Below are 20,630 nucleotides of genomic sequence, written 5' to 3'. Positions count from 1 at the left end.
GCTGCTGGTAGACATATTTTGTTGGCTTTGCTGTTTCCTCCTGTTTCCAGTCTTTGTCCTAAGGTAAGCTAACTTACTGCTGACTTTGGCTTCATAATAACCATTCAAACAAGAGTTGGATCGATCTTCTCATCACATTCTTGGCAAGAGAGCAGATAATTAAAAATATATGCCAAACTACACTGCTTTATCCGTGTATCGATAGCTAGTTTGCACTGAGTTTACGTCTACAAACCTGAGAGAAGAGAAAGGTGATTATTATTAAAGTTTTAGCACATTCTGTGTATAACTCATGGACAGCTGCCTCGGTAAACACTATCAGAGAAGGATTACCCGTTGACCTCAATAACTGATGACCAGATGCAACAAATTCTTTGGGTATGAGGCAAAGGCAGCATCCACATCGCTTTACTAGTGTTGCCAATTGCTAATGATTACATTTTCCTTTTTGATTCCCCCCGCAGTGCATTTAATTAAACTCTTGTTTGATGACCTAATCGTGCTAAAATGTTAGATGATGTACTTCGGCTGATACAAATGGCTTTGTTGCCATATGGCAATAATGAGTGAGAACAGCGGCTCTTCAACAACAGATCACAGATTTTATGGTTAACAATTTCACACCATGAAAAATCTGTGAATACTTCCTGTATTCATCAAACCACATGTGGAATTGAGGATATGAGACAGTTTTGAGCTGAAAGGTTCAATCTTTGAAGTTTGGTTAATAATTATCAGAACAAGTTTCAATTAACTGAGTTTTTCGTTATGCTTTCAGCCACATTACATGGCCTTCCTCAGCAGATGAGGATGCTCAGCTGTCATGGACGGCAAAGAGGTGTGGATGAAAGCTTAGAGTCCACGTGAGACGACCTTGTTTGGATAATTATTTGGCATTTGACTCCAATCTCCAAGGTCAAGAGCAACTTCTAGGGGTTAGAGGGCAAACAATAATACAATCACTCAGACAAAAACAAAATATACATCATACAAAGCTTGATAATGCGTCACATAGCAAATATACTAGCTTTTTTCCTTTTCTCCAGGTAGACCATTTATCATTTTATGATTAATGCTCTGCAGGAATCTCTTCTCTCCTCATGGGAAATTATAGTGCTTTACCAAAACTAGAAATTCTCTTTAGTTAAGAATACATCATTGTCAATAAATTAACAACTGTGCTTTTTGTGGTCACATATAACCAGCAGAAAGTTCATGGGTCTGAACAAATACTGCTGCATGAGAGTGGACATGGATTTTACATGTTCTTCACCTGGTCACAGATGGACTTCAGCCCACAAGCACATGGTAAATATGTACATTTTGTGGTGTATACATTAGAATATTTAGAGGGAGGCCAATTATACATAGTGTCAGCCTGCTGCATATTCACAGAAGAGGTTTCAAGAGCAGTTTTTTTTTCTAATACTGGCAACAATCCCTTTGTTCATATCAGTGTGTAGCAGAAGATTAATCAAATGTACTGTCAAATATAGTCAAAAAACTTAGCAAAGTATAAAGAGGTTAAATATTTCCGCTTATTAATAGTAGTACTTTTACCTCATGAGAGCTTCAATGTCTCTCTGCAATCATGTAAAGTTTTCCAGTGTCTGGGTTTCTATCACTGAGGCATGTGCCGTCCTGTTTTTAATCACCACCCCCTGCAGCAGCAAAAGAGTCCAAACTCCTGACAGATATAAATACCAACCTGTAATAAAACAGCCAAAATCATGAAATGAGCATGAAAACCACCGTTTCTGTTGCAGACTCCTTTGATTTGGACTTCACACAGATCCTCACCAGACATGCTGGGTAGATGAAAAGACAACAGGTCTTATTTTGGACATCATATGACAGAACATGTAAGAGCATCTTAAGTTGTGGTAAGATTGTGGTTTTAATGGAGGAACATAAATCATAATAGCAATAACTACTGGCAATTGAAAAATGTCCACAAATGTATATGTATTAAGTATATGTATTAAACTAGATCCACATGTTGTTGACTGAATAACTTCTTCAAACATTTTCAACATGATTTTGTCAAAGCCATCGCTCTGAACACTCTGTGCTGCATTCACTTCTCGGAGGACGTGTAGCAGCTTGCAGGTTTATTTTAAAACCAGACAATGACCCATAACAAACAAGCTTGACATAGATCACTGGAAAACTTCTCAGTCTAATCCATCACAGATTCATCTGCCAATACAGTGAATAACCACCACAAAGCCAACGCGGTTATATCACTGGACAGAAATGTTTGTCATTTCAAAAGAGTTTCAGATGAAAAGCAAACAGCAGGATTAGAAGAGATGTCTGTAATGAGCACAAATTAAACTCCTCTTGGAATAAAGTTAAAAGACATGTACCCAAAATAGCTGCAACACAAAACCCATCATATTATCCACAATGAACCAAACCCAACACTGAGTTTTTGTTTTACTTTAAGAATTTATAGCTTCACATGGAATCCAAAAGCAGCACTTTTGCAAAAAAAAAAAAAAAATCAAAAAAAAATCTGAAGACTATTAAAAAATTAATGTAAAAAAAGCAATGCACAACACTGTGAGTCAAGCCAGAATAAAGATCCTGTTATGATTTAATTCCCTTGTGCTGTCTTTGTAAAATGATGGATCAAATCCATAAATGGTGTGTAAAACTCAAATCTTCTATCAAGTGATGATGTAAATGTTTGTCCATTAACGCAAGAAGAACTGTTCATCTGCCAGGGGACTGAGCCGCAGCCTCCAGCGCCACAGAGCGGCATTATCCTCCACAAACAGATGACTGCATGAGACAATGGTTTCAGTTTTTAAACTTCCAACTATTTTGGTCTTAGTTTAAATCCTCGATCCTCCGGAAAACTGCAAGGAAATTCTTCCCTCCATTTCTCTGGACTTTCTTTCCTTCCTCTGTACAGGTGCCCAATCGACTTATAATGACATCACCAACCTGTCAAAATAAGATTGAACACCGCATTAATAAACTCACATAAATGTTCATTTGTGACAGAGATTATTCAAAGTACTCATGTATTAATGAAGGACTTTTAAAAAGGCAAGACATTCCCCTATTTGTTTTAGAGTTAGGTGAATAGATTAAGTGTCTATACAGTCGATACTAAACTGCCACTAGCCACAATAGAACCAATCATAATGTTTGTTTATGCTGACCTCCAAGTAGAAAACCCTGCATCACAAATAGCTTCCAATTTGTCTTTATTTCCATGATGTCATCTTAAAAGTATAAAGATTAAACAGAATATATTCAAACTGGATGTTTGAGGTTTCACTATGTAATTAATAAAAACACTTTCTCGAATGCCACAAAGCAAATGAAGGCTCGAGTTTACCACCGGTAATAATTAAAATCAAACAAAGTGACAAGTGACACCACTGAATATTTGAGGAGACATTTTCCAATCATAAAATTATAATATTAATCACTGTTATGCTTGTGAGGTCTAAAGGATTTTTAAAGGGTAACTACACCACTACAACCAGATATTTTTGATGAAAAGCTACGACATCTCCGGCTGTATTTGGACAACCAATACAGGCACAACCTGAAGTTTCAATACATTTGTGGTTTGCAGAACCATATACTGACAACATTTATTCTGGTGATTGGGTTACATTTTATCGGACACTGTGTGAAGCTAGCATAAGCTAGCCCAATTGATTGCTGGCTGTAGTTTCATATTTAGCATTGAGAAGAGACGGATATTCATTTTTTCATCAAACTAAATAAGCAAGCATGTCGTCACATCCTGCAAACACGGGGATGAAAAGCTGCATGACAACGTACCAGTTCTTCCTCAGAGACACGTGTAAATAGTGGATGTTCAGTGAAGTGCTTCACCATCCAGACGTGCACCTCCTCCACATCTGTCATGGTGTACACCAAACCCTGACAAACAAAGGGAGCTTATTAACACAGTTCTAGGAAAGGTAAGTTAACAAGGCTTCACTGGGGGGTTATCACCGATCTATGTATTGATCACAAAATAAAGACTTACATGGTTTCATCACCTCCTCTCTAAAAAGGTAAAAATAACCTACAGACAACACAGAGGTTAATCACCTAAAGCACTGTAGTTTACTTTGGAGGCTCGGTAGATAACATTTCTAGAATGAGGATTTCTTAGAAAATTTAGCGATGGCACAGATTTCCACACCAGTGCACGTCAGCAAATATTAGTTTTATGTCAGAGCAGGCAGGAAGAGTGCCTGTTGTCTGCAGTAAATCACACCTGTTACTCTTTCAGGTGTGGTCTGATTCAAAATATATTCTCTGATTTAAAAAAAAAAATAGACTTGAGTTAATTCTGGTGTGAAACTGTCTCTATGAATGAGGGGTTTCTTGACAGCCTCCCTGCCCACCAGCACAGTCATGGCTATGTGCCAATGCTGAAGGCCCTTGTAGAGCCCCCCCCCCCCTCCACACACACACACACACACACGCACGCACGCACGCACGCACGCACACACACACACGGAAAAAAACGATAAAGCCAAATTTAGACACAAGCCCCCCATTGTTCCAAAAAACCTCCATCAGCGCTCTCGCCTCGTTCAAGTGTCCCGCTGCTGCTCTGACAGGCAGGAGCAGGGTTTGTGCAGAAGGCAACCAGCTGCAGGCCACACCGGTTGCTCAATTTTATTTCAGTGAATTCATGGATTTCTGCACACTGCAATCAACTGATAAAATGAAAAGGAGAGTGCCAGTTTCTTGTGCAACCATTAGGTTTTTTTTTTTAGCCATTAAGTTTATGAATGTAATTCAAAATCACCTTCTTTGTGTTAACGGTCACAAAAGTAATTTAAAAACTCATATACAACCAAAACTACAGTAACTGTGAGCATAAAACTGGTGATGAAATGTATTTTTTTTTAATTATTTTCAATAAATCCCATTAAAATCCTGAACGTGTAATAGCCCACAAATGAAAATCCCTACTTACTGCTGTTTGAGTAAGGTTTTCTTAAAAGTGCCAATTTGCTTTCTAGGAAATCTTTCCAACAATTGAATTATTTTTTTGTGACCAGCGCAAGACAAGTACTAGACAATAAGAAAAATATGACATAATGCTTTATCTTTGAAGGGAGATAAACCTTAAAGGGAAAACAATTTGTACCCGTATTTTTGGCTGAAAGAACCATTCAAAAGTTTGAACTCAGTTTTGTAACTTACTGAGTCCACATCTTCTGTTTTCAATTTAAAAAGAGAACACACATAACAAAGCATATTGCAAAGAATCAGACTAATATGCAACCTTTGCTGCAACCTACAAATAATTTCATAATCAATAAATTATTTATAAACTTCAGACTACGAAACATCAGAAATGTCCTCAGAGCTCGAGGTTAAATCTTCAGTTTTCTTGTTTTGACCAAACACAATGAAACCCAAAAGATGTGCATTTAACAAAGATCAATATTCCCATGTAAGCAGAAACAAGTGAATTTTTGCATAATAACTGACCTAAAATCATCAAAATATTTGCCAATTAGACATATGCTGATTGACGAGCAAGTCTTACTTATGTACATACCCCGACTCTCAGTGTGTAGGCATACTCTGCCAACAACGTTGGACTAATGATCCTCCATTTGTGCTTGGTCTTCTTAAAATGAGGGTCAGGGAAGAGGAAGAACATCTTACTGAGCTGAAAAACACAAAATGGTAAAAACAGAATGTTTTAAATACAGATCTTCTGGACTTTCGCCATTACCTGATAAACGTTCTGTTCATATCTACGTTGTTTCTGTGCTTCTAAAATGCATGAACGTCATCACTTGAACGTGGCCCCCCATTTTATTTTGTGGTCTGTTTTTAAGCACTGCAGATTGCAAAACTGGAATTTCCCTCCTTGATTCTTTTTCTTTCCGTGTCTCGGTCTTTGACAAGTGCACAAGTGAAGGCTCCATTGACATTAGTCTGGCTGATAAATTAAAAACCATTCCAGTAACTTTTTATTAGTTAAAAATAAATAATGTCAGGTATAGACAGAGAGACGTGGGGATAATCACTGGGGACTGCTCCTGCCTCAGGGGCCACTTCAGTGCTGATGGAAGACGGAAAAACCATAACACACTGAATCACTTTTGGGTTACAAAACATACTAAGAAGAGGGAAAAAAGAGAGGTATTTCAGGTCTTTGGAATATGCTGCTTCAACAACTTGAAACACATCATGCATGTGACAAGGCTTGGGACTAGACTCTAAGAAACTGGTCTGGGTGGTCGTTTATTTCTTTGAAAACTGGGCGATGACAACAGTCATCATGAGTGAGAAAGACAACCACTACCAAAGTAATCAGCAGCAGGAGAAATGTTCATCTCGCCTAACTGAGTACAAGTTAAAAGTTGCAGTTTGTGAACAAGTTGTAAAATAGCAATGATATTGTTGCAAAAATAAAGCAGCTTTAATGCAAAAAGGAAAAAAGAAAAAAACTCAGGCTGTAGAAATAAGTCATTATTTAAAATTACACGAAACCGCATATTCAAATAATTTGATTTAAATTAAATCAATGTAGGCACTTTGTATCTATAAATGTGTCAGTGTTACAGCAATTACTCTCCTGTGTTCATTTCTCAAGTTTATACTCACTCGGGGCATTTGAGGTGAAGTTTGTTATCCGGAGCACCTAAATTAACCCTGGTACACTAATTCCACTCTGTAATCTAATGCGAGTTTCAACAAGTCACAGATTACCGCAGCTAATTGGAACGGATAAATGGCGTCTTGCACTGCTCTATGCTCAGCTGATGCGATGCCTTGCGTGTCTGTCAATGACCCCATTGTTGTGAAATCCAGGATTTATTGAGCAACCCATATAAATTAATTCAGCCCATATGTTAACCCTGAGGAAAGTAATTACTTTAAGTCAGAAATGTCTGGCCTATGGACTCTTATTACCTTGGCAGTGCCAGGACAGACTGTCAGCTTTAATTTACAGTTATTAAAGGTCAAGTCGGATGAGCTATTATAGAACTGCAGGCCTTTTGTGTGTGAGCTCCAATTTAGTTCCAATTAACGTCACACATGTTTATTTTTACATATAGAAAGTGAGTAAAGGGAGCAGGGCTGCCCATAGCGGGGCTCACAGGACAAACTTGGCCCGCCATGCGTTTGCTTTGGCCCGGCAGATGTTTTTTTTAATTTATTTTAATTATTTTACCTTATTTTACAAGTTCAATTGAGATCAAGACCTCTTTTACCAGAGAGACCTGGTTGACGTAGCAGCCAGGCAAAATCACAACATAGTAAAATGCAACATATAAAACATGATTCACAAAACTCCACAGTAACACAGAACAGCAGCTATTGAAACATTTATACCAATAACAAAATAAAATTATAATATTCGTCACTATTAATGCCTGTGAGGCGCTTGCTTTTTAAAGGGTAACTACACCAATTTTACATATCAAAGTGTGTCTTCATGTCTTGTGAGAAAAGTTAGTATGAAGCCTTTTGTGGCTCCATAAGAAGCTGCATTTAATGTGATAAATTGCCTCCAGCGATGTCACTCAGTGGATGAACTGCGCAGTGGGTAATATAGGCAGCAGCTTTAAAGAAGAAGAGTACATGAAACAAAAAAGGTGAGCTCTCTGGTTCTGCTGTATGAATGAATGAATGAATGAAAGAAAATGTATTTTGGATGTGTGAAAATAAAAAAAAACATAAATTTTCAATAAATAAAAATTAATTTTGGCCAGTGGCTCCACATTAAGTTCCAGTTTTGCTCCTTTAAAGGAAAATGCTTGGGTACCGCTGACCTAGAGTCTGTTCCACAGTTGCCTTCATGAACCAGTATGCATCTTGTATGGTTCTATTACTTTCACATATTTATGACAAACATATTTGCTTCTTTTGACAAATGTATACAGTTTCGAGTACAATACAGATTTACGATACATGTCTCACACAACTCAATAATGATGTATGCAACTTCATCATTTGATACACTTGCACTGAAGTCATTTTCACAGTCCTACCAATGTGTAAACAGTGTGCTGGTCAACAGTGATTAATGTGCCACTATAAAACTGGATCTTTAACATCCATATTTCTGTAGTTAATTAAGGAGATTTAAAGGAAATGGAGACCTAAACTCTGGTGGACATGGTTCGGTTGAAAACAAACATTGTTTGAACACAATTTCAAACAAATATAATGAAAATGTCAAGGTCAAGGTAAACTTGGTCAAGGTAAAATGTCCGATTCCATTCTTTCAATACAACATTTCCACTATTTCTGAATTCAGTGAGAAACATGAGTTCTGTTAAAGTATCGGTGGATGATTTTGAGGTGTTTTCTCATGTGAAGTTTGTGACTTTTAGTGTTTGAAAACTAAAAGTAAGTTGAAAAAAAAACATCTCTTCAGGAACATATAGTGCAACATAGGCCTATTTGTTACACATGGTATGCAAAAATGTGTCTGTGCCATTAATGAAATCAAATCTTGTTTGTGTGAGGTGACTCAGTGCATTTTATTTTTACCACAATTGTGGCCTTGACTTGCAATTTTGGCCATTCAGCCTGAAAATACTGAGCTATGTTTTTTGGCCCGTATTGCCCGGTACTAATGAGTTCTGATACCGATGCAAAGAAGGCTATGGGACACAAATATCTAAATCAAACTTACATTGTGTCTTAATCTAAACTGTATTCATACATGGTTGGGCTGAAAATAATGCTTCTGAACTGGGTAATTTTATGCAGAATAGAGAGGCAACTAATGAGATTTTCAGAAGAACAAAATAAAAAGGAGCACTAGTGAGTGAATTTAGCATCCTGGACCCCGAAGCAGTCCCATCTGTTGTGCCATCACACAGCAGCAAACACACACACACACACACACACATATATATTAACCTACCTGTCCTTTCGAGAAGAAGTTGGGGAGGTACTTCATCGCATTGCTGCGAAGGCAGGCAATGTTCTGGTAGTTCCCTGGTTCTGACGCCCGCAGTGACTGGATGCGATCCCGAACATAATCAGACACTTTCACTCGGATCTCCAGGCCTAGGATGAGCTTGTCTGGGAACAGTGGTGACAACTCCACTGTGAGCGAAGGTAAAGACACAAACAGAGACAGGAGGTAAATACAGTGCACAACTATGATCTGTGAGATATGTAGGTGGTCAGATCAGCAACATATGTACCTAAGAGTCCCCCATATCCACATCCAATGTCTGCGAACTCAACTCGAGGACTCTCTTTTTCAGAGGGGTTGCCAGGGAAGTAATGTGGATACAGCTCAGACCAGTCCATTTCCTGTGGACACACGGGGCTGAGGAGGAAACAGGGGGTTTTGAATGAAGCTGACAGTGTGTGGCGTGGACAATGGAGAATAACAGGGAACAACTGGGTGGTTCAATTTTTTGTCCAACTGGAGGCAGAAATCTCAACTATATCAACTCTGAAACAAGACTTATGTTTAAGTTAGCAGCTATTTGAATTCTTGTCAAATTCCCTTCGTTTCTACGTGCACAGCTGGGACTGACAGCTTTTTACATTAGCAGGCGGTGTATTAAACACATGGACGTCTTCACTCACTAATCAAACGTGTGGTAAGCCATCGGGTTTGAATGGGCTCGCTGTCTGTAGTAACGCTTCTGCGGCATCGACGAACTCATGTTGGACTCAGATAAATACTTCACTCCCCGAAATATTCACACTGTGGCGTTATCAGCAAATAAACTCAGGTCTACACTTCAAACAAACCACTTCCAAGCAGTCACGTTTGTTTCTAATTTACCAGCGTTTATAGGTCGCGGCGTTGTGACGTCATCAAGAAGCGCCTCCGCGGTTGCCAGGTTTGTTGACAGACAGCAGCATCTTACATTTTATGTAAATTTAAAGCTTTATAAGGTTAGCGCTATATTTAGATGTTTACTGAAGCCAAAGTATCAGCAAATGTACCCAACGTTTACAAAATAATTGTAGTGAGATGTTAGTTTAATAGTAGATTAAAAAACGCCTTCAGACTTTCAGAATCTTAGAAGAGATACTTACTTCTAAATGAATACTAATAAATATCTATTACTCGTTATCGTAGTATGAGTTGTGATCAGTTTAATAGTAGGCTAATTTTCCATCCTTTACGTCAGTTGTAGCAGAGACCTCGTGTAGTAAAATTACAAAGAAAAGAAATGATTAAAGAGAGCAAGACACAACTAAACTAAAGAGAAAATTCTAGAAAAATTAAGCTATTTGTATGTAGCTGCTTTATTTTCTTTATTTCTTGGTCTGTCTACACTAATTGGGAATCGCTGTTATATGTATTCTAACTACCTGCTCTATGATTTGGTCGTTTAATGAGCATCATTTATCGTCCAAATGTTCAGTGTTTAAAATACATCTAGCAGAGAAAGTACATCATTTGCCAAGTATGGAAATAGTGAAGTGAAATACAAGTAAGTCAGAAATGTAGTTAGGTACAATGATATTTTGACTGATACTGTTAACATGAAACTGCTCTAGGCTGCTTTCAGCTACAAATTCACGTTATATTGAACTGACACAGAGTTTTGTTTTATTATTTACTGTGCGTCGCAAGTGTTTGTGAACCCCAAGAGAAGTTGTTGTTTGTGCCTCACTATTTTGCTATTGATGAGATGAAATGACTCCAATAGAAACTGTAACCCAGCCACATTTAATACATGTCAAGAGAAGTGTTTGGGGAATATAGCCATAAATAAGCAAAGCTTTTTAATACTTTCTGAAACTCTATCCGGTCTTGTCCTGAAAATGTGAGGCATTTCCCCAGTGGATGGTTATATATATTTAACAGAAAACCCTCAAATCTTCTTTAACAGCCACGTTTTTCTTTGCTCCCTGCAGGATGAAACTTCGCCTCATGATTTTTCGTGTCAAAGCAGCCGTACAGCTGGCGATGATGTGCCACTGTGCCTTATATTAAATGGAAATGCTGCAGTTCCGTCAACTCTAATATCCATCTCGGCTTGCTCAGTCGAGAACGCCGTGATGCATAATAGTTCCCTCCTGCAAGTGTACAGCTTTATGAAGAACTTGTTTATGTCTAAAGATGCACAGAGGACTGTCTGCTGTAAACTCTCTGTTTGCCCTTCTCTAACTACAGTTTCTTTTAAAATGAAAAGTTTTCCGAGGATACTGCAGACTGACAGGGTGTGAACCGGTTTTCAGTCGTGCTTTTTCCAAAATATTTTGCTGTCTTGGCATAAAACTAACATGAATTCTTATTTATTATTAGAACACATAATTAGTCAAAGAATAATAGTGATGACGTTAGTTAAAGCAACATAAAAATATCCTGTTAAATCGACATACAATTCCAGTCAGATAAGGGTCATGTGACACATTTATTTTGTGTCTGGTGGACTCAAAACTGTCATGTTACTACACTGCACCAACCTAAACGTTTTGAGTTGTGAGCTGTTTTCAACCGATTTTTCAAAGATGGGTGAGCAAGTTGGGGTTCCAAGCTGCAACTTAAGCCTTTATTATTGATTCTTAGCGACATGTGCATCATGTCAACATCTCCTGTGACAATTAGATGAGTGAGGTATGATTTAAACTTAAACGCAAATCTCTATTTTGGCACTGAATACATCAAGTGTGTTTTATAATGGAGAATGGTGTGAATTACAGTGTCATGATAAAAGTATCAAAGCAGAAATTCGACTGATGCGGAATGAAATTTAAAACAAGTATCTGCCAGTGACATCGGTGGTTTAATCAAGTGAGATCTTTGCATCATCTCAATTTATTTGATGTTACAAAAACGCAATATTCACATATCAGGAGTGTAAATTTTGTTTTTGAGACACATTTGAGATCCAACGAGACACAATGTTTTCCTTTAAGGTCAACAGTCTTTATTACAAAAGATGACTTGTACTTTAAGGGTATATTTTAAGCCCCTTTGTCATATTTTGTCATTAAAGTTATATTGGTATTTCTAATGTCTGATCCGTCAAGTGAAACTCGAGAAGGTCGTGGCGGACCTTCAGGAGAACGTTGAATAAATTGGGGGGGCTGAGAGAAAGAGCACAGTCATTTTCACCATCAAAATCTCATACAGAGTCAAATTCAATTCAAACTTGATAACACTAATTTATTCCTTAGAAAGCAAAACAGAAACAGTTCAACAACATTTCATAATATTGGTCAAGGTGGTAAAAAATGGTTCACAGCTTTAAGAATCAAATCTTTTTTCAGAATCTTTGCTTTTTTTTTTTTTCATTTTTTCATGTTTTCACAGTCTCTGTCTCTGAAGATTCAGATACAATTGCCTCCTTCTCCCCTTGTCCAAATTTGAGAAATCTCTCTAATCGTCCACTCTGAGCTCAGGGAGAATCTGAGATTAAAAATCAAAAAGAGACTAGCAGTTTACGGCAGTGTTAATGTGACAGATCAGGATTTAAATAGAAGAAAAATCCCAGTCAAACACTTCGATCTCCTCCTTAATCATGGGAGAGTTTATGTCTGTGTAACCCCGCCTCATACAGTGGTCACCCTCATGACCACCTCTTGGTTGGCATGGCGCAGGTTGTTGGGTCTTAACTGGCTGAGGATGTGCAAAATAGTATAGCCACAGTGGTGGTTGAGAATAGTCCTGACGTGACGACCCGTCCTCCGCCCGCGGTCTGTGTTAGAGGGGTTCCTCTCCACACGACCTTTACTGCTGGAACCGATGGGGTCATCTAAATCCTTTGCTTTCTCATAATTGAGAACTTTCCACTTCTGGTTCACCGCCTGCCAGCGCTTAAAGATCCGGTAAACAGACGATCCTTCATGGATTATAAGGCCTGGGCATAAAGGATAAAGGGTGGGGGAGATTGGGGCCATTGGGTTACAAATAGAGAAACAGTTGTTTGTTCATTAAGAATCAGGAAGTACTCAAACGTACAGAGTTGATGGGAACTATATGTTCTCGAAAATAAAAAGATTAATTACACACTTGTTTGTGGGTGTTTTGGACTGATGTTTGGTAAGAAACACGTGTTGAGGAAAATCCCCTCACGTGAAAAAACAGGCGTCGACATACCTTAACAAATAAGACTAATTAAGACTAATTGCTTCTGTGAAATTATAATAAAGCATTTGTTTTACCTAAAAATTCCTTTGAGGGTCACTGTAACTGATAATAATAATAAAACTTATTCACTGCTGTGAATTATTCACTGACACTGCTGTGTTGATGTTGGTCGATCAACATCACTTTTGACTGAAACATTTCAGCAACTGTTGGATGAAGTGTAGACATTCATGGTTCCCAGAGGATGAATCCAACCAATATCTCACCTCACTGCACTTCTACAGCACCAGCAGCACATTTTCTGCATTCAGTTCAAATTCATTACAACTATTAAACAGACTGTCCTGAAATTTCAAATAAATGATTTTAATGAAATTAATGAAAACATTATTCGTCACATATGTTTCATTATGTGCTTACTTCTGAATGCCCAGCTTACCTATGCAGTAATGATACTAATTATGACTAAAATACTCTCTGGAGTGCAATTAATTGGAATTAATTAAGGGATATTTCACATACGTATTTTGCAAACACTGTCTCTAGATTCCTGATAAACAGCACCAAATCATAATGTGTCTCTCTGGAGATTTTTCAGCCAATTATGGACATGCAAAATATAGCGCCTGTGTCTTACCTATACAAACTATGTCCATGAAGCCGTACATGCCGTAGCAGATCTGGAAGAGGAGGTCCTGCCGCTGCCACTTGGCTTGAGGGCTGAGAGAGGACCACACCAGCCAGGAGATACTGGCGATGAGGAACAAAGAGCCCAGGATAATGGCTGCAATCTGCACCCTCTCGATCACGGTCAGGGAGATGGCCTGCCACTAGAGAAGACAGAGAGAGACCCAGAAATGCGCTGAAACCCTGTAAACTGCACAATGCGTCTTGATTATGTGAAGAGCTGCTGTGGTACTGTTACACAAAAATGTACCTCTACAGAGCAGTGCACATTCAAATAACCACGTTTGACCTCAACATGTTTTCACAATGTGTTCAGCAGCTTTACAATGAGCGACAGTATTTTCCATCATGATGCTGTGAAACCAAAGTGAGAATAGTCAGTATTGGACTTCCTCTCTCACACAACTCTCTTTGCCTGTCTGTGGCAGGATAAATTGCCGAAGAACATGACATTGTAAGAGAAACACATTGCAATTATTTTTGATGGATGTTGCAATTACGTAGATACAATTCATGTTTTTTTTTTCATTTTCACTGAAAAAAAACATTTACAATCATGACTATGTGAGATCTACCAGGGTCTGTAACAAAGAATCGCATTTTCTTACATCTGCACAATGAGATCTGTAGGTCAGAGCATCTCTGTCGTTCTACAGTACTTCATTATAATGTGTATTTGTATTTATTTACCTTTATTAAACAGGGTTTGTGCAATTTGGATATTGCATCACAATTTTGAGAATATATCGATTAATTGTGCAGCCCTCATAAATCGCACGACATCTTTGGCTGCAGTTTTTAATTTTTAATTTTTTGTCTTAAAAATCTAACATGTGATGCATTTTGCAACTAGTTAGAGAATCAAGGAGCGTTAAAGTCAGCTGCTTGTTGAGACGACTGGAACAATAAAGAAAAGACATTAAAAAAGACAATAATAACGTAAAGTACACAGTAAATTAAAAGTAGATTTCTTAAATGAATTACGTTGTTTCGTTAATACTGTACCACTTAAATTCACCAAAATAATCAATTCATAATGTTCATTCAGAGACACAGTGATCGTCTTGTAAATGAGGGAACAAGTGCTTCATCAGATCACATCTCCGTTCCAGCATTCAGATGCTGGGATGGTTTGGTGATGCTGTCTGTTCTCCTCCCGTCCATGTGCCACACACTTTGGTTAAATCACGTGCCAGCTCTTTGAAATGTTCACCGTCTCGTGAATGTGGTTTTGGCATCTTCCTCTGCGTCCACTTTAATTTTCTTCTTCTCCTTTGTCCCTAAAAACAGTATAAATAGCTCTGTGGACAGTGAGATGGGCTACACGCTCATCGTCTGCCAACAGAACAAAAATAATGAGGTTTCTTTATGTAATCAGTTGTTGACGGGACAACTTCAGTCCAATACGTCTCACTGTTGATGGTGGTGGTGATGTTAATGCTGCGTGGCTTTTTCCGTATGTCTTTACATTTACCTTAAGCCCCTGGACAGCTACTATGACCCTTTTCTTCCAATAACTCCTGCTTAAATCTGGAAATTTAAAGTATCAGTGCAGTACAGTGTGCAGGACTTTACCCATGAAGCCACTTTAACTGTTTCAACTACAGTGTCGTACCTGCAGTGGGTTCTTGGTGCTGATGGCCAGGACCTGGTACTTGAAGTAGCAGAGCTCACAGCTCCAGGAGCCCCTCTCACTGATCCAGCGGATAAGGCAGGACTGGTGGGTGCAGCGCACAGAGCCCGCACAGCGACACGGGCTCAACAGCTCCCCCTGCAGGGCACAAAGAGCAGCTGCATGGGGCTGACACTGGTTGTTAAAAGCTGTGATTGAGCCTGCCTGTCACATGATTTGATTTGATTTGATTTGATGACGGTGATAACTAAAGACAAAGATCTCTGTCGTGGAGGGGACAACATGAAAATCAGCAGACAACACTGAGCTGCGCCGACATTTATTCCGCTGAAGGTTTGAGGCGATTGTGTCCGCGGTTGTTTCTGTCGTGAAGTGGGATAGGGATTTCAAAAATAATACACTATTACATGTAATCCCTATGAAACTATACTAATGCTGCATGCATGTTACAACAATTAAAACAACACAACTGAGGAGAAAAGCTCAACTCCAAAAGATACATTTGGGTCAAAATGTGTGCATTTTTGAGATTGAGCCTGGTGACAAATTAAGATAAAAATATCAAAAGTATTAACTGATGAATGTTCCTCTTTTTTTTTCTTGTTTCTGAACAAATCTGAATAATCGGTTAACATGACATTCGTCTATTTTTTTTGTATTTATTGCCAGTCATTGTGCAATCCTGCCTCCATTGTTGATAAGTAACCGAATGATAAATGTGTGTAAAATAATCATGACAAACTGCAAACAATGACGAAAGGTTACGTCACAAATGCAACAACATAACACAAAGGTTTTGCCACCTACAGTATGAGGAACTTTTGTTTAACAGCTCACTCTCATTAACTACTGATGGCTATATTCATAGTTCCTTTGGATTAATAGGAACAATCCCGCGCTGCATTTTACCTCAGCTGTTATGAGATGGTGTGATAACGGCCTTTTCCAAAGGGTAAATCTAATTTAATGTATTCAATTAAGGGATATCATAACACTAAAAGCAGACCGCAAGCAACTGTGTGTCTGGTTGGTGCACTAAAATGGAGCTTATGAAAGAAAGGAAAAAATAATTCTTTCAGTCTCTCCGTCACTGATAATTGTGCATCTCTCAACCTCACGGCGTTGAATTGTCTCCATCAGTCGTGCACAGATCTCATACTTCTTCACACATCATCACTCCCTTCATGACTGCATGAAGAAGGTTTTCATAATTTGTAAAAACTCTGTGAGTAGAACTTGGCTCGTGCAGTTGCCACATTTCAGTCCAGATGAACGTTTTGGATGAGATTTCTGGAGCAACGATCGGCTCCCAACTTGTCACACTTGCAGAATTAACTGGAGCCAAAACAAGCCAGAAAGCCTGTCACTGGTCCAAACATTTATTCTTTTATGAGAGCTAATTAGGGTATAAAAGCGAGCAGTTCATCGTTGTCAAGATATTTCAAGAATCATATACTATATAGTTATGTGCTGACTTGAAAGAACATCTCAGTGATTGCTATGTTCACTCTCAAAGCAGACACGCGTCTTTATGTCCTGAGCTGCAGCCTGTTAAAACATGAATGGAAATGTGATAAAGGGAGATTATACTGTTGACTTGTTTGGACACATTTCACTGTCTGCAGCTCAACGCCTTCGTTTGGATAAAGTTTTCTTCTCTCGTGTCACTTTGCTGTAGCCTCAAAAGAAATCACAGGACATCTGGCGCTGGCTTGTGTTGTCAGTGTGAGAGTCCCCGGGGCCCCTCGGACTGACAACACTCTCGCACATCTCACTTTATTTCCTGTCTGACTCTAGGTGATGTGCTCGGTCTTTAATTAGTTGGATATCCGGAGGTGAGACCAAAACTTTGCGAGACCTCCAGCACAGTCTGACTCCTCAAGGTTGAGCTCGTCCACCGGATTTTGACGCGCTCGTGTCCACATCTTGGACAAGGGACTCAAATAAACATTTTCAAAAACTTTGTGTGGGTAGAAGATATCTGAGCTGTGTTCTTTGTGACCTTGCCGCAGCCTGAAGGAACGATCTCAGGTTTGATCCTCACATTAGCAGTTCCTACTGAAGAGTCACTCGGCAAGTTACTGAACTCCTGCTGCTTCGCCCACTCAAAATCCCCCACAATGATAATTAGTAAAAATGTCTTTTATGTCGAGGAATTGTTCACTGAGACTTTAAATCCTGATTTTGTGCATCAGATGGACTCCACTGGTTCAACTAGTAAACACAAAGCTCCTCCTGCGTCTCTCCAGCCTGTTCTTTACTGATGTCCTTCGTCTGCCCACTGCTATTTTCAGATCACTGTTGATAGATGGACTCCTGTTTTTAGTCTAAGCCCGTCTGGATGTTGACTTTGCATCCGAGCAGACTTGATGCAGCTAACAGAAACAGTTCTGTGTTGAAGTGTAATGACTCACACTTTCATCAAGCGTTTTTAAAACAGCTTTGTTTCGATTCTTAAACTGATTCAAAGGGCACTCCAATGATTTTAAGAACTGTCTGTACCCGTAGCACTGTTCAGCCTGTGAGATCAGTTGAACAATGTCTTCTGTAATAACCCTGATGATGATCAGGGTGAACCTGGACATGGACAAAAAAAGGGTCATCTCAGGCGAATCGGAATTTGAACATTTCTGAACCCCTCCTAGAAAAAACTTGCTCAAAGTCAAAAAGATGCTATTGAGTTGCATTATGGGAAATGTAGGATCCATGAATTGGATTTTCAGGGCTCACACTAGGGACGAAGAATCTGGATACCTCATAAATTTGTGATGATTCTTTGCAAAAATCTGTCTGAGAGAAAGGCCTCTCTTGGTGCGGACCTCTTTTACATGCACAAGAATATATAAAACACTGAAAACAAAACCGCTCAGTGAGTCTCCTTTAATCCTGGACTGGATGTAGACGGTGACAGGCTGGGCACCACGTCTTTATTTGAGGACATAATGAACTATAATTGTCCAACATATTCTAAAACAAGCACACTTGAATATATAAATATTTGCCTTTTTATGTCCTGACCTTTTCTGAGCATTGCCCACTGGGTTTGTTGTCCTCCAAGTACATACTTTAGTGTTTTATTTTTCATGACAGCGGGCGTTTCTGCGGATCCACGTGCTCAGACAGCAGTGGAAGAGTGAACCTGATGACCTGCCTGCCTTCAACACACTTCCCTCCGCTCAGCACCACGTGGTTCGAAGCCCCAGGAGCCACGGAGCACCTGCGCTGCTGAGATGCCGACGGGAACCTGGACTCGCGGGTACCAGGGTCCAGCTGAGTACAGCTCAGCCCCTTATTAAAGGATACCTGTGTTACTGAACTTTACCTTCTCCGGGCCCTGGAAGCAGATCCGGCACTGCGGTGATCGAGTCCCGCTCTCTGACAGACTCGGGAGGGAAGCTGCGTCCAGGCCTCCGTCCTTGTTGTCTTTGGCTCCATCCTCATTGTTCTCAAAGGCCAGGCTGCGTGGCCGCGGGTCAGAGCCGTAATATTCCTCCTCGTCGTCCCGGTGGGAGCAGCTGAGAGGCGGCCACCCGCAGCCCCGCATGGCGAGCCCTCTCATCCTGGTCTGGGTGTCCGGGTCTGTGCCTGTGTCCGTCCTCCTGCTGCTGCTGGATCCGGAGCGCATCAGGAACAACACTTTGAGTTCATTGAAAAACATCCGGATCCGATACTTAAACATTCTTCAGCAGCTTTACTACACAGGCACAAACAAGAGCAGCCTTCAGCTTGACTGTGACACGTCCATCATCATCATTATCACCACCATCATCATCATCATTATTCTTTATTATTATTATTATTATTATTATTATTATTATTATTATTATTATTATTATTATGTTGTATTATTGCATCTGAACCATTTGATTCAAGTAGACGAGTCACATCCTAATAAATCAAATACAGTTCTGGGTCAAAAAAGCACGCGGACAACATGATAGGCTCTTAGATCAGCCCATAGCTCTTTGCATATCCTGTTGTTATAGCATGTGCACCGCGATCCAGCCAATAGGGAGGGATTATTTTTCATGGACGGAGGCGTTTTCTTTCGGGATTCAATGGAGGCTGAGAGCCACGAACGTCGAGGCTCCAGCACTGAAGTCCGAGGGCTCCTGCAGCATCCTCCCATGCCTACATCTCCAGCCCGGTGCGTCTACCTGTGTCCCGGAGGATCCGTCGGGTCCTCCCGGATCTTCAGGTCGACATTAGCTTTGTCCAACAAAACGTGGCGGAGAAGCTGCAAAGGATGGTGATAAATCCTATAAACAACTAAGTTTGAGCCGATTTATATCCGAGTTTCTTATTTCCCTCCAGGGGTGGTGCAAATACTCGAGGTGACAAGCGTGCATCCTTTGTTGTCTCGCAGAGGAGGCGTCCGTCAGTTCACCAGTTTCCTCCTCTTCTCCTTCTTCTTGTTCTCTCTCTCTCTCTCTCTCTCTCTCTCTCTCTCTCTCTCTCTCTCTCTCTCTCTCTCTCTCTCTCTCTCTCTCTCTCTCTCTCTCTCTCTCTCTCTCTGTTTGGTGGATCGAGCGGCGGGTTTCGTCCCACACCTCGACCCACTTACAAAGTTACAATCCGGCAGCGTCGCATCTTAATAGACGGTGCGCGGAAAAAAAAAAAAAAAAAAAAAAAATCTGCCGAACAGTGAAGAAGGATCCATCACGCGGCAACTTGTAATGGCAGTTCTCCTCTTTCCCCAAACATCTCTCTGCGCCACAGATCAGGAGGAGCGGGAGGAGGAGGAAGAGGAGGAGGAGAGAGATGGATTCCTGCACAAACACCGAATGAGCTGACGGCGGGCTGCAGCCGGCCCTTCCGGGTTGTTAAAGACACATGCTCATCATCATTATCATCATCATCCTCATCATCCTCATCAGCAGCAGCATCAGCATCATCAACATCATCATCATATTGTCACCAAATTAAAACGAGGCCTGGTGCCGCTTCACAAGGCGAGCGGCATCCACGAGTCCAGCTCCACCACATTAAAACTTCATCCTCAGTTGGTTTTCAGGCGCCTCATGGTCAAAAACCCAAACTTCTTCATCCTCCCTTCAGCTGCCGAGGAGAGCAGAGATGAGATGAGCTTCATCCACAGAGGCTGCTGCTGTCCAAGGTGCTGATATTCATGTGATGTGCAGGACATGTGCTCATATTAATGGGCAGATAGAGGGGAGGAAAGCAATTATAGTGTGTGTTGTGTCCTGCATGCATGCATGGTGTCACAAGGCTCTAATGAAACACAACGGAGACAGTAGAGACAGTACAACAGAGTCA

General features: G+C 40.1%; 2 protein-coding genes and 1 long non-coding RNA gene across 4 annotated transcripts; 1 reads left to right on the top strand and 2 right to left on the bottom strand.

Moving 5' to 3' along the window:
• Window positions 1-628: 628 nt before the first annotated feature.
• Window positions 629-2,506, top strand: LOC119021810. The gene is made up of 2 exons (XR_005075755.1): window positions 629-1,308; window positions 1,767-2,506. It is a non-coding gene; the product is annotated as an uncharacterized LOC119021810 (long non-coding RNA).
• Window positions 1,963-9,877, bottom strand: mettl1 (methyltransferase like 1). 2 transcript variants are annotated; one of them, XM_037102321.1, is made up of 6 exons: window positions 9,770-9,877; window positions 9,174-9,301; window positions 8,888-9,072; window positions 5,555-5,668; window positions 3,808-3,909; window positions 1,963-2,952 (listed from the first exon to the last, which is right to left on the bottom strand). In XM_037102321.1, the coding sequence occupies exons 2-6, from the start codon at window positions 9,280-9,282 to the stop codon at window positions 2,836-2,838; spliced, it is 627 nt and encodes a 208-aa protein (XP_036958216.1). In that variant the 5' UTR covers window positions 9,283-9,301; window positions 9,770-9,877; the 3' UTR covers window positions 1,963-2,835. The 2 variants fall into 2 exon arrangements, with proteins under 2 accessions (XP_036958216.1, XP_036958215.1); XM_037102320.1 differs by lacking the exon at window positions 9,770-9,877 and adding an exon at window positions 9,568-9,763.
• Window positions 9,878-12,237: 2,360 nt separating this feature from the next.
• LOC119021808 (E3 ubiquitin-protein ligase MARCHF9-like) lies at window positions 12,238-19,940 on the bottom strand. Its single transcript, XM_037102319.1, has 4 exons — window positions 18,676-19,940; window positions 15,336-15,491; window positions 13,671-13,863; window positions 12,238-12,803 (listed from the first exon to the last, which is right to left on the bottom strand). Exons 1-4 carry the CDS (start codon window positions 19,030-19,032, stop codon window positions 12,496-12,498), a joined length of 1,014 nt encoding a protein of 337 aa, XP_036958214.1. The 5' UTR covers window positions 19,033-19,940; the 3' UTR covers window positions 12,238-12,495.
• Between the last annotated feature and the right edge of the window lie 690 nt (window positions 19,941-20,630).

The sequence above is a fragment of the Acanthopagrus latus genome, chromosome 6 (assembly GCF_904848185.1).
Source record: "Acanthopagrus latus isolate v.2019 chromosome 6, fAcaLat1.1, whole genome shotgun sequence".
In the NCBI taxonomy this organism is placed as follows: Eukaryota; Metazoa; Chordata; class Actinopteri; order Spariformes; family Sparidae; genus Acanthopagrus; species Acanthopagrus latus.
The sequence above is the reverse complement of the archived record's forward strand: the minus strand, read 5'-3'. Positions and strand labels throughout refer to the sequence as shown.

What these genes read in the sequence shown, in the direction of transcription:
- LOC119021808 (XM_037102319.1), bottom strand. Translation starts at nt 19,032, where the DNA reads ATGTTTAAGTATCGGATCCGGATGTTTTTCAATGAACTCAAAGTGTTG. An exon ending in GCACCAAGAACCCACTGCAG is followed by an intron (nt 13,864 to 15,335) that starts GTACGACACTGT and finishes TGTCTTCTCTAG; the next exon opens with TGGCAGGCCATCTCCCTGAC. An exon ending in CATGGACATAGTTTGTATAG is followed by an intron (nt 12,804 to 13,670) that starts GTAAGACACAGG and finishes CTTTATGCCCAG; the next exon opens with GCCTTATAATCCATGAAGGA.
- mettl1 (XM_037102320.1), bottom strand. Translation starts at nt 9,647, where the DNA reads ATGAGTTCGTCGATGCCGCAGAAGCGTTACTACAGACAGCGAGCCCAT. An exon ending in CCTACACACTGAGAGTCGGG is followed by an intron (nt 3,910 to 5,554) that starts GTATGTACATAA and finishes TTTGTTTGTCAG; the next exon opens with GGTTTGGTGTACACCATGAC. An exon ending in GTGTCTCTGAGGAAGAACTG is followed by an intron (nt 2,953 to 3,807) that starts GTACGTTGTCAT and finishes TTATTTTGACAG; the next exon opens with GTTGGTGATGTCATTATAAG.